Source organism: Sebastes umbrosus, chromosome 7 (assembly GCF_015220745.1).
Source record: "Sebastes umbrosus isolate fSebUmb1 chromosome 7, fSebUmb1.pri, whole genome shotgun sequence".
Classification (NCBI taxonomy): domain Eukaryota; kingdom Metazoa; phylum Chordata; class Actinopteri; order Perciformes; family Sebastidae; genus Sebastes; species Sebastes umbrosus.
The window spans coordinates 9,453,698-9,470,318 of NC_051275.1; the positions used below are offsets into that span (position 1 = coordinate 9,453,698).

Here is a 16,621-nt window from a genome sequence, read left to right on the forward strand (position 1 = left end):
ATCGACCTGCAGGCTAGGCAGTCTCGAAGTTGCTGAACATCCTCATCTGCGTGGTCCGCTCCGAGGCACAGGAAGCAGACGTCTTGAAGATCCACCCCGGCGAAGAGCCTGGGGGACGACGGGCATTGGGTGAAGTTCTTGTGGCGGCGAATCCATCCGTGCAGATGTAGCAGTCGGTGGGCAATTGCCGATCACTGAAGAGAAAAAGATGCTAGGCAGCGCTGGACGCAGTCTTATACACTGTGGTGAGGCACGTCCTGATTGGCCGGCTACGTTTATGCAAATCTCAGTGGGCGAATGCGTGCGTTTGATTGGAGGAGAGTATTACTCATAGAGTCCGGTAGAGGGCGGAGCCTGTGTGAGTTAGAACAACACTGTTTCCCTTTTTGTTTTATCTGAACATGAAAAGTCCTCACTGAAGTGTAAATGGAGAGACATGACCTGAAGACACACAACAACAAAACACTCCAACTCAGACAAATCCAGACTTCAATGCATCCTAAAACAATCACCATCATTTATTTACAATATATTAAAGTGTAATGCAAAATTTATAACAAGTGGTCAATTTGTTCAATAATGAAAATAAACATGAACTATTTTCAAAGCTAGCATCAATCATACACATATTTATATATAAATACGGTGTGCAGTCAGCAATATTACGCCTGCTCTTTTGTTTTGTTGTTGAAGCAAGACTCTGTTATCAGGGTCAAGAAGGTCAAAAAACACATTTCCACACTTGTGTTGACTGCATAGAGAATAAAAATGAAGACACAAGTCTACAAAAAGCATGTATAGTAGAATAACACCCAACTTCTCCCACAATGAACAACATCCACAATTTGTTTTTTTAGCCCCAAATGCCACGTCAAGCTCTTCTGGACTTTCAATGGCTTTCAAAATCATCTTAATGCCACTCACTAAATACCAGACAGACGACCAAAGGGTGTGATGTAAAACTTAAGCAACCATGAAAATGCAGGTTCCTATTTTTTTTCTTGCTGTATTTCGAGGCATCATTGGGTTAAAAACATGAAAACCAGACAAATAGACAGGCCTCAAAGACAGTGAACATGATTTCACAGTATTGGTTATACAGGCTGTAGTGTGTCCAGTTAATGAAGTTACAGTTTAAGTACACAATGAGCTGGTGATATTCTACATTTTTCTTATATTATCATCATTACCCATGAAAAGACATAAATCAGTGGTCATTCATGTCAACAGAATCACTGCAGATCTGCTTGCAGGATTCACATTCAACTCTGGGGAATTTTGACACTCAAATTTGCACAATTGGCCGAGAGCAAAATCCTGCTGACAACGCCGAGAAGTTAACATAACCTATTGGCCGATAGGTCAGTCACTTTTCTTTCAAAATTTGTGGGACATGAGGAAAATATAATATGATCTGTTTAAATGACACATTCACAGTGTATAAGCACGGCAGGCACTGTCCCTCTGGCCTAATGCATGCCCTGTTGCCCTGTCTGTACACTACGCTAATGTTCTTCTCGCTAGCACAAAAATGGAGAAAACTACCTAACCGTGCTTAAAGGTGCAATGTGTAAGATCTGGCCAGAAGTTTTGTTTAAAGCATTAAAAAAGTAACTCATATTGTCAAAAGAATGTGAAGAAGTAAAAGTTTTGATGTTACACCAAATGTGTCTTGATATATTTTGCTGCAGAGCAACCAACCAGCAAGGTCCCGCCTGCTCTTTCTTGTAATACGAGTTGTTCCTCAAGAGGCGCTAGTGAGTCACTGTAACGTCCAGTCTGCCCTCAGTCCAGAGGATGAAGAAGTAGAGCTGCACCGAGGGTTTGTCAGTAACACATCCATGGTCTGTGTGCGTTTTCATAGTTTGTTTATTGGATTAAGTCGAATTCAGCAAGTGCAAACCCCAGCGGCCGGGGGTTTGATCCCGGGGAGATTGCACCAACTCCCCGCCAAATCAGCTAACTTTCTGTTGCTGCCGTTACACAGGTTAGACCCAGCCCGCTCTGACCCCTGGCGCTGGGGTTTGTGTTGGCTGAATGCCAGTTGCTACCGCCGCCAACTGAATGCCCATCACCCGGAGCCGCAGCCCACCTTTCCTGGTGAAGTAGTTTCCTATTTGTGGCGAGAACCAGATGAAAATACGAGTCGTTTTCTCGTTTCTGGTTTTCTGGTTATTGGCACAAACACACAAGCCGATGTCACACGTGAAGATTATAAGATAGCAGTGTTATTTTGACCGCCTCTCAGAGTTTCAGCAGTAAGACTGTAGATTTAGATTGTATGGACCCAGTAGTAGATGTGAAATGCTGACCCCTGTTTGTTTGGAGCAGGTGGCGCAGTATTACACATTGCACCTTTAACGAATAATCACGACTCAAAACCATCTGGGAAGTAATGTGTAGACTATCTTAGTAATGTAATGTCATAGTAATGTTAGCTTGTCACATCAGTGAGGCAGCAGAGGCCTCCCCAACATTTATTCTACCACATATTTTAGGACAGGCTGTGTGTTGTATTAAGATGAATTGGAACAAATTAGCCTACGTGTTGGTTGAAATCTATTCAAATGCGATTTTTGGCAAAAGTGAAAAAGCCTATTAGTGATGTTGCATCATCCACTTTTATACGGCCCTTCTTTACTAGAGTAAGTACAATGGTTTTCACACAGTTCTGAAGCAAAAATTGATGATACAAATATGTTTCTTGGAAAATAATAAACTTATTGTCTAGTTAGTGAACAAGCTAGTTGAGCTATTATTAATCACTAGCACTAGCATGTTCCCGCCGGTTGGTTAAAAACTACAGTGGCTAGCAATTTAGGAAATTACTGAAACTGTTCATAACTGCCATATTTAAAGATTTACGCCTTCAGTAGGAACTAATTGGCTTTGGGATAAGAGTTCTGACGATACCTGTGCCAGCTCCATTTGCTGAAGAAGACTGAGAGACGTGGTTGAAAGCTCCAAAAAAAAACTTGTTAAGTGGACCGTTTGAGCTTAGAATATTGTGTTACACATACTATTCCCAAGGTTTAAGAAAACACACTGTTGGTTTTTGGTCCTTCCATGTAATTTGTTGACAATAAGAAGAATATAGAATAACACCATTGTTTTTCCCTTGAACATGCTGGTTGAGGATACCATACAAATGACTGGTGCCCAAAGTCAAGTACATTCCCTCTGGAAAAGGAAAGCACATCAAACTTAAAACAAAATACAGACAACATGTGAACGACAAGCACAAGGACATAGCCAAAGTCTCTTCATCACTAAATAATTCTGGTTTGAACTTAGTCAAAGCAAGTCAGATTAAAAATGAGAAGAGGCCTTTTTGCAGAGGTAAGCCTCAAGGAAATGAATTCGCTTGACGGCGGTCCTCTGCAAAAACAAATCTATAAAACACCAAAAACAAAAGATCCAAATGGAGAAAAAATGCTTTGCTTTTATGGCGGAGCAGTTAGTGATGCAGTAATCCTCCCCTGTAAGGAAGAGCGCATTTGCCAGCAAAAAAAGGCAGAAAAACTTTTCAGGCAAACAAAAAGTGAAACAGATGATGATGATGATGATGATGATGATGATGGGAGCGTCCTCCGTGTACGGCGCAGCAGTTCATGAAATGCCACAGCTGCAGAGAAGCCAGCTGTAGATGAGCCCACTTAAATCAAATGGCACTTGTCCCGAAACGGAAAGAAGAACAAGAAGGCTGCGACTTTTCTCAGGACTGCGCATCAATTGACAATAAGTAAAAACAGTGTGCACGCATACTTGAACAAAGGCTTTTTGGCAATACATTGTACTATGGCAATACATATTATTGTGGTGTATTATATGTAAAGAAGAGGAAGAGTGACAAAGGCAAAGAGATAGAAGACAGAAAGGTTATTATCATTGCAACACATTGCAAAGTTCTTTGGCTCAGTTACAACCATACAGGGTGGCTGCTAAAGCCAAGCAACTGCTGCTTGCATGCAACCAGCAAAGTCAAGTCGTTTATAACAGAGCTGCTGTGTGTGCAGTGAGGTTAGACCGATGAGTGTTGAGTCCAAAACACCATGTAGTTTGTCAAACTATGACCAAATCCTGTGAGGATCAGCCGTAGAAAGCTCTGACTGAGTGTTGGGTACGTGTTCATCCTGCAGGATTGCGAGTAAATGAACTGTGTGGTTGTGTCCGACTGAACACAACTGTGGTCAACTTTGCATGCAAGACAAACTGTCACAGTGTAATGAGGATGGGGTGCTGCTAGCGAAGACTACGAGGTGGACTCGTGAAGCCTGTCCTCGCCGTCGTCGTCTTTCACTTGGCTGCCATATCTGTATCGAGAGTAGTTAGTCGCCCCACCTTCTTCTTTTTCTTCTTCCTCCTCCTCTTCATCAGATCTATCGAAGCCGTAGTATCTTCGGCCGGTGGGGCTGGAGCAGGAAAGAACAAGCAGAGTAGCTGGTGTTATTGTCAAGAAAGTGAGCAGAGAACAGTACGATGTCTAAGAGAGCTCAATGCACCGCAAAGTAAAAAAAAAACACAAGCAAATGCAGAAATCATCATCATCATCACGACACGCGCATTGCTTTTAGAAATTACAAATATTAGGTTAGGAAGATTAGGAAATCTTCTTAATGACCTACCAGGTGGGACAAAATGACAGCAGGCAGATGTAAAGTAATAAAAGTAGAAGGCGGAGCCTGTGTGAGTTAGTACAAAGGTTACGATATTGTAACCCTAGATCTATAGGCACAGGCGGAGCCCTCTACCAAGGAGGTTCCTGCCGCTCCTACGCTGCTCGCTGAAGAGAGCATGGGTATTCGCTTGGCACATCCTGATTGGCTGGCTATGTTTATGCAAATCTCAGTGGGCGAACATGTGTGTGTGATTGGAGGAGAGTATTACCCACAGAGGCCACTGAGGGCTGTGCCTCTGCTTATAGACTATAGGGTTACAATAACGCAACCTTCGTTTTCGGTTGTGTTGTGCATCTCTTCATTGTGTACGACTTGCTTTGCAGCGTTTTCTGTATTTGCCGATGTTTGTCTAATTGTGAATGTTTCTCATTTTGCTTTTGTTTTCTTTATTTACTGTTTTTTTTCTAAATGTGACAGCTGGGTTGTTGAAGTGGTGACGAGGTCATCTTCAGTTGCTTGTGTCTTGTCTATCTGCTTTCTTCTGCGTTCTTGTGTTACAGCATGTCAAGCTCTCATAACCACCACAAACCAGCTGTGCATATGTTGTGAGGTTAGCCTTTGCTTTTGCATATAGTGGGCACAAAAACTCATGCAGTGTGGTACAACACTAGCATGCAAAACTGTTTTTTTGTTATTATGGTTACTAAGGAACTAAATTGATGCCATTCAGATACCAAATACAAAGTAGTGCAACAGATGTGATTCCATCCTCTTATAACATGCGTCCTGTCTGATCTGATCACAAGTGGACAGCTCTAAGTACAGGCACTCAAGACGCATCAAGGACGCATTGAAATCCGCTCGCTCAGACCACATTCGGAGATGTCTGGGCCACATGGAAGGACCGCATGGAGGTCCATGGGGGCCGCTCACCTGGTAGACAATAACTTTATGTTTTTAGGTTCATAAAATGTACCCAAATTCCCGAATATGTAGGATATTACTACTGCTGTCTCCCATCGGTAAAAAACAATAACGCATTTGGTATTTGCAAATAGAAATTATGGGCTACATGTTTACTTGTATACAGAGCAGGTAAGTGAGATGCGATCACTGGAGACGCATTCTAATGCCAGATGTGAACTGACGAGGTTAGAGCTGTCCACTTGTGATTGGATCACCCAAGACGCAGTCAAGTGAATCAGCTATATTGAATTAAAAAACCTGCTGAATATGAAACAAGTGATAACCTGATTAAATGTTTTTTTCATCATCTCCAATAATCATAATGAACAAGAAAGATCCAATCCCATTACCAGTCTACATAGAGCCTAGCTCAGACACTCAAACGGCTTAAATATTGCTAACTGGGGGTTAATTACTGTCAACAGTGCATCTCAAATGAATTTGCTAGTTATTGTTAATCAATGCTCGGGGTCTAATTATACCTGCAGTTATGGGGCTGGAAGGAGGAATGTATTATTTGCCTCCTGTTATTTTTTACCTGTCTGGGGCTATAAATCAAAGTGACATCTCAGGAGTGATTAAAGGCTCAGTTAACATTCAAGTTGAGTGCAGATTCTCACCAACTACACCTACTGGTGTGAAAAAATCACAACCCCGAGCTCCCAAAGAGTCCTCAATGAAAGCCTTACTACACTAATGGAAAGACAGACACAGATGTTGTGGTCACTAATGTTTGATGTAAAACTGAGAAGGTGTATTAAACAACAAATGGTCAGCATGCCTGGTGAAATCATCAAAAATGCAACCTGGATATTAGAAATTTAAACCGTAGAAGTCTAATCCCAGTCAGATTGAATGGGGAATGTTTAATGCGCGATTGTTAAGAGTGAAAAAGTCTTTGATTGGTTAGGTCACATCATGCTTCAAAAACACTCTTCAAGGTAAATCCGTCTCAGGCAACCACCTACTGCCTGCCTCAGTCACTGTCTGCCCGGTACAGGTACTTCATCATCAGGCTGTCCACCTTCTTCTTTCTCTTCTTATCATCCTTTTTGTCTGAGGGTCCTTTCTGGCTCTCACTGGGTGGCCTAGCTTCTCCTTCCCCTTCTGGGCTGGACACCTTTCGAGCTGGGGCCCTCTTCACACTGCTGGAACTTCGGTAGGAAATGGTGGAGGCGCCGGAGCTCGACTCTGACCCAGAGTCCGACTCGGAATCTGAAGACGAAGACGACGAGGAAGAAGATGAAGATTTGTCCCTCTTCTTGGACTTCTTCTTGGACTTCTTGGACCTCCTCTTGGAGCTGCTCCTGTGACGACGGTCGTCTCCTGAGCTGTCAGACTCGGAGCTGTGGCTTCTCTTCTTTTTCTTGCTCTTGCCTTTGCTCTTGCTCTTGCTGCGATGGCGACTGCTGCAGCTGCTGCTGCTGCGGGGCGGTCTCACGCAGTCCACTGCGGATGCAGAGCGTCTCAGACTGCTGACAGGGCGACTACCCTCTCCATTACAGGTACTTTTGCTGTCGTCTTCATCGTTCTTGGATTTTTCTTCTTCACCCTCAGAGTCTTCCAAGCTCCTGCGCTTGAATTTGATAGGCTTGAAACTCAGCACCTCATTGATGGCTTTCTCCAGGTCAGGGTCAAGGTAATTGCGATGACTGACTGTTTTGATTTCCATGTTGTCAATTGGGTCATCAGTAGTTGATGACCTGGCTTGTGGCGGTGGCATGGACATACTGCGGCCAGTGGACGAGTGAGGACTGTACGCCGACCTCTCGGTGTAGGCCACACTTCGACTATCATCAACGTCAAACTCGCTCAGGCGGCAGCTGCGCGACAGCGACATATGGGAATCAGCTCGGCTAACGCTTCCCGGACTGCGACCCCCAGACCGTCTGCTAAAGCAAGGGCTACTGGGACTGCTGCCATACAGTGACCGCCCACCTCGGCCCCCATCTAAGCGTGAGGTGCTTCGCCAGCGTCCAGTTGGGCTCGACAGACCTAAACTAATGGTAGACTTGGCATCATTTTCAGGGCTTAACCCAAGCCGTGTGGAGGTCCGACTTGGTGCAGTGTATGAAACGACTGATTCTTTGTCAAAGTCACCCCAGCGGCTGTCCATGCCTTTCCTGGCTCGGCTGTTGGCCTCTGAATAGGCCTGGGAGATGACTGATTCTCTGTCATTGATGTCATCCCCTGCCTGGGACCTCCTCCTGGAGCTGACAGAGTAGGTTTCACGCTGAAGATCTGAGTTTTTGGGTTTAGCCTTATGGAAGGATAGAGCTTCTTCTGACTCAGCATTCTCCTTGAGGGCACTGAAGAGGGCATCCCCTTTGCCACCGACGGAATCAAGGTTGGTGCGTTTTCTGTAGCTGAGCGAGCTCATCACTGACGTCGGCCTGCTCGGCTCTACCTCTTTGCCCTCTTTTTTTACCTCTTTCCATTCCTTACCCTCTTTCCACTCTTTCCCTTCCTTTGCGTCTACATTTGTAGCAAATCTAGAAAGAAGCAACAGTGGAAAAGATGAAGGAATGAAGACAGTGGGAGAGGAAATGACAAACGTGATACATTGGGTCAAGTGGAGGTGAGTGAAGGAAGAGAAAAAGAAACAAATGAATGAAACTTGACAAATAAAAACAGAAAAAAATCATGAAATTTAGCAAAATGACAGTAAAGTAATGGAAAAAAGGCAGATTAAGGAGAGTGCAACTGGAGTCAACTGACAAGGGACTAACGAGTTTTTTTTTTCCTGTGTTGAAATGTTAATACTCCGAAATAATTGTATTGCCCACCAAGGACAGATGAAGGTCACAGTAATGATAAGAATAGGAAAAATCCCAACTTCAGCCCACTACAAAACCACTTTAAAGCAAATGAAATGTTTCGGCCAATGTGGCATTATGGCAACAAAACATTCATAGAGCGAAAAAGCAGATGCAATACATCTGGAAAAAACAGCTATTCTACAGAAAAAAGATTTGCTCAGGAAAAGGATTCAAAACATTTGCAGCAATTTGTTTCTATTGGGTATGCTAGACTGATAGGGTTGAGGTTTATGGTAACCCTGACTGTTATGTTCCAGTATACACACAGGCTATATGTACTGAGACACAATTAGTGGTTGTATTCTGCATTTTTATTGGAATAAGTGACTTCAAAATCCATATTTTTTTCTACATGAGCATAATAGTGAACCAAGCTACTGTATGTTTAATACTGATCTCAAACTGTGAATCCCTGTGAGCATTATAGAAACTTCAGTTACACCATTTGGGTAAACTCTGGAGGGAAATGTTTTCCATATCAAAGCTTAAACATCATGTTAAACTTGATGAGCTTTATATCCCCTTTTGTTGCTCTACTCTTTGTTGAATCACCGAGAGAACTTCGGCAAGAATTCTAAAGTACTTGTAATCGTGAACCTGTGCAAATGGCAATCAAAGTCATTTGAACTTGAAAGCTATTACTACAAGGGACAGTGTTGGCTAGCTCGGTGAATCAGTCAGCGTTTGTCTGTGGAGACATGCTGCTAAGGGAGATTTAAAAACTCCAAAACTTTTAAAGTTGGGAGTGGCTCAGCTGAGGGAGGGAAGTTAAATCTTCTAGTAAGGAGACGAATCTGGGGCAATCGAAGCTGTCAGCTGGCAGACACATTCATTAATCTCAGCGAGCGGCTCAGGTAGACTATGCCAGCTGGCCATTGGGCATGTCAATAAATCTACCACGGAGGTGGTTTGCTTTTAGAAAAAAAAAAGTCCCCTCTTCACCGAGCTGGCAACAATAAAGACAAAGCAGCTTGAAAAATACATTTAAGTAATAGCAGCCCCCTCATTTCAGCCAAGTACTCGGCTCCGATTGCTTTATTTCCTTTGGGTCAGATTATATGAACCATTTCATCCAAACTGAGTCCAACAGCAGTCAAATGTGTAGGTACACGGCTTACTAACTGTCGCCGTCGTGATAGTAATAGCTGCTGCCTTTGTACTGACCTGGAGCTCTTGAGGCTGCCGTCGTCTGAAAGGTTCTTGGCGGAACCTTTGCTTTTAGACAACCAGGACTTCACCCCATCCACACGATCCTCCACCTCAGAGTCTGTGTCTGAATCCCCCTGACTGGTGAGGAGTCAGAGACAGGAAAAACAAAGTCAGAGGAAGCAAAGGAGAGATGAGAGGGCGAAAAAAAGAGAGAAAAAGTAAGATACAGCCATTCACAGTTGGAGAGAATAAGGTAGAAGAATTGTTAGTGTGAAAGGAGAGTCAACGCTGGTAGAAATGTTCCTGTAATTCTCTGTGGCTGTGGAGCCAGAGAGACTGAAGAACAGGCTGTTAAGTGTTAGTGTGGAAGCAAAGGATTGTGACATTTGTTCTGGATAAAAGACAGCACATGCTCAAAGAGCCCCAGTAAGCACACAAACATGCCCACGAGAGGTTGTATAGCTGTAAACACCACACGGGCAGCTTCTTCCTGTTGTCACTGTTAGAGGAGTGCAACAGCACATGTATCACGGTCCTGCGGTTAGCCGGCACTCAGGCATCCAAAAAAAACATGCAACCTTTACATTCCCAAAGCTACTTCAGAGAGTAGTAGCACCATGACCGGAACAAAACCCAACGACAGAGCTTGAATTATAGGAAATTTATGTTTTTTTCAATCTGTCTTTTATTTTCATAATTATGGCCATCACTGCTGTTTGGTATATGATACGATTATACACACCAAATGTATTGTTGAGATCTGGGAAAGAAGTCACTCTGCTAGACACACTTTTACATTGATCAACCACCTAACCTGACTGGTTTAAAAGCCCACAGCTGTATTTTGTTATATTAACTACTTATTGAAAGTGAATATGAAATGTGGTTTAAGTAATAACTTCATTTTCAAATAAGTGGTTGGATGATTTGATTAAACTGATGATGGGTTCATCAACTGCCTAGTTGTGTGATCACTCATGTTGCTGTAAAAGGGGTAATTCAACAATTTAGTATCGCAAATCCATAACTTGGGTGTATTTGTGATTTAGAAAAGAAGAAGCAGACACATATCCTGGAGATTTCTTGATATCTCAAGCTCACTGGATCCTACACTTCCTCAAATAATAGCGTTTTTCATTACACCCTCCCTGCCTGCCTGCCTGCCTGGTAGATGTCCACATCTTTCAAACTCTATGCCCACAGTTTGTAACACTTTCTATTATATATTTGTAGTCTCCAACCTCAAAGAACTTTTCTCAAAAGTTAGTGTGGAACTCCACCAATTTTACACATCAAAGCCTGTACAGGTTTTGGGGAGTTCTACTCCATATGTGGAGGGGAAAAAAAGTAGTATAAAGCATTTAGTGTCTCCAGAGGGAGCTGTCTGGAATCTGATTAATGTCCTCGAGTGATGTCACTTGAGTCAGCATCGGTCAGGTCTGAAGACTGCAAGTTAGAAAATGAAACAAATCTGCTTGCGTGGAGTTAAAAAGAAGTGATCTCACCAGACCTCTGTAGCCCGCTGCGCATCTCTGCTGCAGGCTACATTAGCCGCTACTGGCATTGCATCTCTGACCAAACTTTTGGCAACCATGTTGCATTGCATAAAGATATCTCTAGTTCTGCTGAATATGTTTGGATCCTTTTTTTTTTATGTGCAATGCTAAATCGGTAGAATACTCTGTTAAGAGAGCTCTCTCGGAGCCACAGAAGTACAACTTATGAACTGACATAGTGGCATTCCAAAAACAAATCTCAATACTATAACCTCAGCTTACCAAAGGCCGAAAGCCATCTGCGCCTACATTTCCTACATTTGCATTCAGAAATGGGTTCAAAAAAATGTGGTTTCCAAATGGGATTTGGTTTAATGGTGCGATCTATGTTTGTTTGAGGATACTGCTCTAGTGGTGTTCTAATGAAGGCTTGTTTGCTGAAAAGCATTGGCATGAGAGTATAAAATGGTAAACTGAGGCCATAGTATTGAGATTTTTTTGTGTTATTAGAGTACGATTATCTCAGGTGATAAATTGTTCTAACTTTAGCAGAGCAACAAATTGGCTAGGAGGAAGTGCACCTTGCTTGAATTGGACATTATGTCACTGTTTGTCGAGCAAATAGTAAACAGACTTATGAAAGCTGTGTAGATCTCTGTGTGTTGAAGGACATAAATGAAAGAGAAAATCTCTATCACACTCACTTACTTATTGCTATTGTTTATTTCATACTTGTATTTCTGCAATGTGTCAGTCTAAACAGCCGTCATCAGGATACACCTGCATATACCTCATAAAGATTAGATTGAAACCACCTACACCAGATTAAAACACTGTAAAAGTGTGAAAATGCTCCCTTCTATTTGTTTTTAGATCTATAAATGTCACCATAACCAATGATGAAAGATGGCAAAAACGATGAAAACAACACTTATGTTGGGAAAAAAAACCTGAATTTTCATTGAACTGCACAGCAGAGTGGCAGAACATGTCCAGATTTACCTTTCATCTGGTAATTATTTTCATCACCACTCCTGTGCACACACACGAGTCATATGCAAACACTCATAATTTCACTTCTTGACAGAATGATTTGGTACACAGCTGGGCACTGCACTGTTTTTCCTCTCAATTATCATTACACATTCACAAACCACGGCGAGCCACGGAGTAAAATAGAGGGCTTGTCATAAAATTTGACACGGATGAAAAGAGCGCAACACTCATTAAGTGCCGTCAAAGCCCAGTGCTTGTGTGGCGCTGTGAAATTAAGTTGTTACAGCTTAATAGGCCTACAGAGACATCAGAGGGGTGGCTCAACATCTCTGCATCTGTTTCAGAACGCCTCCCATCTTGTCGAAGGAAGAGAGAGAAAAACATTCTTTTTTTCTGCAGCACACACACAGAGAGCTCAGAAAGGCCCGGCACTACCTATAATTAAAATCATTAGCAGTCAGAGACAAAAGCTCCCTGGATTTCAAAGGGGGAGATTTCAAATAATGGCTTGCCCAGTGAGATCCAAATGCATATAGCCTGCTAGCGTTTATGGAATACAATAACCTTGGACGGTAATGCTAGGACAGCATTCATGCCAAAGACAAGGGAGGGAAAGGATGGGAAGGAAGGACGGGGGCGACGGACTCTTAAGCTGTAATTAGCTTTGCAAAACATGCCTCTACTATTAGACAATGTGGGGATTTGCTGCTGCCTACTGTTACGATGACAGAGCAGCCAAGTGTCTTTGTCTTTGGAACAGTGGACTTATCAGAATAAACATCACTCAATGAGGGGAGAGGACGCTCTAACGTCAGGTAGCAAGATGTGTTTCCCTTATACCCTTTTTTAGAGTTAAAGCGTCGCACGGATTTGTGTGTTGGTCTTGTCTTGGCCAGTCAGCTCTTAAATTAGTCTTTTAACCTTTGTCTTCACTGGCAACACTTGTTTAAAATAACAACTCCTGCCTTGAGAAAATGGGAAAATGAAAACGGGGAAAATACGTTTTTTTTTCACCTTGTAATTATAGCAACACTGCTGAGTTTCCTGAAACCTACAGCAGTACTACGAAATTACTGATTAGCTTGTGATGCTCTTTCTCCTCGAAATGGTTATGCCTAATACGTTTTTGGAGGAAACGTAATTGCTGCCTGGATTGCTTTATGTTGTGGACTGGCAACATTTTTTTCAGTTATAGGGAGGTGGCCGGGGTGGATGGGAAGCATACAAAGTCACGACTGTGTTCTGCATGTAGTTAGGTTTTGGCAATTAACACATTGTCTCAAGACAGTCATCAAGCTTTCGTAGTTACGAGCAGATATTGTCGTAAAATAAATTAAATATGTTGACAGTAAATATTTTGCACTTTACAGATATGTACATTAAAAACGGTTTCATATTATGTGTCATTATTCTCCAAGACTTTATCTGTATACAATTCCATGAGACATTCAGAGCACATCGAGAGAGACCTCTCAGGTGTACAGCCAAAACCACAATTGTGGGCAATATGTAATTGCGCACTTCACACATGGTGTCAACCACAATTTATGTCTTTGACCACCATACCATTAGTTAAGCCCTGCCGAAAGCCTGGGGGGAAGCAAACAAACACAGTGCCGGGGAGACATTAATTGTCTGTGACATTCTGCCGCCATTGGTTGTACATCTCTGTTACACACTATTACATTCATCATTAGCTTCTATGGATCCTCCTCTGCTCTGCTCTGCTTAGCTTCGCCCCTCTGTGTCCCTGGGTCTTATAGACACCACAGTTTATGGCTCCGATATATGAAACTGTCGACCCAGTGAAGTCCCTGTGGCTTTGGAGCACAGACAGGCATATGCATCGTCTCCAAGACCGTCGGGAACAGAAGCTGGGAAAACTCCTCTCATAAACAGAGTCACATGAAAAAACAAAACTTCCACTGCAGTGAGTGCTGAGTTCAGTGCAATACAAATTGGACATATTCAAATAGTCATTTTTAGCAATACTAAAAAGCCAACTGAAGTCACAAAAGCCATCCCTTTGTGTAGTCAAATATCTTGGCTAAAATGATTGTCATTTTTTAATACTTAAAAGTAAGAACGAAGGTCTTTGGAGCCAGCAGCGACACAAAGTAAACAAATGTAGCCCATTTTGTTAGTAGTGGTATTGAAGAATAAGGACCACACCATTTAGCATTTAAACTGACCGATATTGACATTTAAAAGGTACATTGGTAAGCTTCTTTATTGTGCTACAGAAGCTCCTTTTCGATACTGGTGCCACCAGGGTGACCAGATGAGAATGGAAGTCAACTGTCTGTCATTAGAAAAAAGAAACACAATGACTGCGTTATATGTGTAACAGTGTGTAAATCACTATTATTGTACTTTTTGGCTGGATGTCCTACTGATCCCAGGACACCTGTCTCGGAAAAAGGGAAAATCTGGATCTGTCATTTACAGAGCAGGTCTTTATGTTGTTGCAAAATAACAAATGAACCCCAATATAATTTATATATATAATATATTGTGATATTTTAAGCCAAAAGTGCTCCAACATTAGATATATGCCTTTCTGAAATGTATGTATTTTAGAGCAGCTTAATACAAATTGAATTATACTGTATTAATGTTAATACATTCAAATGTATAGCTGTATAATTCATATTCACTGAAATAGAAATGTGTCTTATCCAAACACCAGGAAAGAGGAGCTTTTTTTTTTTTTTCTTATTCAAATGTGGCTAACAGCTCATTACAAATCAAAACACTTGCTGCACTTCCCAGCTCTGATTAATAATCCCTTTACAGACAGGGGGACTGGAATGGCTGAGAGCCAGAGGTTAACGCTGTGTGTGTGCTACTCGCCTGGTGAGCGAGACAGCTTTTTGTAAGACATTTGAGGGTTCTGCATTATTAAGCAAGTGCGAGTCAAAGATTGATGAGGAACACACCCTTTCTTTTCTCCTGTCAGGAGGGCAAGTCACCGCCGAGCCACGGTCACATCCAGCCCTAGAGCGGGCCGATGAAACATTAAGATGGGGCCCAGGGAGCGATAGGCCCAACTGCTGTTCAAACACAATACAGCAGTGTCCGACATGACGCCCTCAGACCAAAGCAAGCCGGTAACTCCCCCTCCACACCTCCCCCCCGGCTGCGTAAAGGAGAACCATGAGGAAGATCTCGGCCTCAAGGGAGAGGACCAGAGACACTCTTGCCTTTCAATTCAAAAGCTTTGCAAAGTGGTTAACCATACAGTGAATCTGAGGAGGGAGGCCTGTTTCATGCTGGGGCTCAAGTAACATATTGTCAGTGGTATTCATGCAACTCAGCATGTGAGGGCATGCAATGAAGAGTGGAGTAAACTGGGGGTTGAGGGAATCTCTGAGCACTGTTGATGATGCATTATCCCAGAGCCTTCACACATCAAAGGAAAATCCCCCCTTTGGATTTTCTGTATCTCTGTGTCTTCCGTGAGGCATGTCTTCCTGTTTGAATTGTGCGGATCTGGAACTGAGCCATCGCTCTTTGATTCTGAGGGCCTGACACCAAAAGCTGATGTCTTGAAATAGATGAAAATTATCACAGGAATCAGGGGGAAAATCACCAAACAAAAAAATTAGCCCAGAATGCCAGGTGCATTTCAGATATCTTTTCTATTTTTTTTTTCTGTCAGGGGGGATTTTTCCTTCAAATATCAGCTCTTTCCTACAGTGTGACAGCCAGAAGTGATGGACTAACTGGACCGAAACTAAACCCAGAGAAAAACTCGGGATTTTCTCTCTCCACTATCATCCTCTCAACTAAATGTTCAAAGACTGTAGAATACTGCATCATTTCCAGTGGTGCAAAAAAAGTTCAAGTTGCTCACGCTCTGTTCTGTCTTTTCTGATACTTTGTCACCATATCTTGCAAACTGGTCGTGATGATGATGATGATGATGATTGGTGGAGGGACAGGGAAGAAAAAAGACAACACACAGAAACAGAAGACAATAGAAAAGGAAAAAAATCAAGTAAAAAAATTATACATAAAAAGGTGAAGGATGCTTAAACATATCTCAATAAATGTGCGTATCATGGCCGACGCTGGGATGACCTAGTTTTGGTTTTCCCTTCGGCAAACTAACTGTATGGTACGCATCATGTTTTCATGGGCATTAGCTCAGCATGCCACCTCATCTTGATCTTGTGTCTTGCATACGGAGAGGAGAAGAAAGCCTTACAGAGTGTATTCTAATGACTCACAGATCTGTTTACTGCTGCTGTAGGGACAAGAACTCTCATTATGTCTCTGTGTGTGTGTGTGTGTTATATACTGTACCTCATGTCTGTGTGTTTATTGCAGAACTAAAGTCAGGATGCGGTTAGCCTAGCTAAGCATAAAGACTGGAAGCAAGAGACATGTCAAAATGTCAGTTTGTGATTTTAGGGAGCGTTATGTGCTGGGACATAAACAGTTTATATATTTGCCCAGCAGCACTTCTGAGCAGCGTCTATGGCCCTGTTCAGACCTGGTATTAACATGCGTCCTCAGTGATCGGATGACAAGTGGACAGCTCTAAGTACAGGTGTGAACGCACTCAAGACGC

General features: G+C 42.6%; 1 protein-coding gene across 19 annotated transcripts in view; it reads right to left on the reverse strand.

Moving 5' to 3' along the window:
* Window positions 1-493: 493 nt before the first annotated feature.
* The window catches only part of myo18ab (myosin XVIIIAb), a 142,326-nt gene continuing 126,198 nt past the window's right edge, over window positions 494-16,621 (reverse strand). For 14 of the 19 annotated variants that reach the window (XM_037775585.1, XM_037775584.1, XM_037775583.1 and 11 more), the window contains 4 exons: window positions 15,902-15,946; window positions 9,569-9,691; window positions 6,554-8,077; window positions 4,277-4,412 (listed from right to left, as the gene is read on the reverse strand). In XM_037775585.1, the coding sequence (XP_037631513.1) occupies window positions 6,562-8,077; window positions 9,569-9,691; window positions 15,902-15,946 (1,684 nt within the window). In that variant the 3' untranslated portion in view covers window positions 4,277-4,412; window positions 6,554-6,561. Of the gene's footprint in view, window positions 4,413-6,549; window positions 8,078-9,568; window positions 9,692-15,901; window positions 15,947-16,621 lie in introns of all 19 variants that reach the window. The other 5 variants (XM_037775589.1, XM_037775573.1, XM_037775571.1 and 2 more) reach the window with 4 other exon arrangements.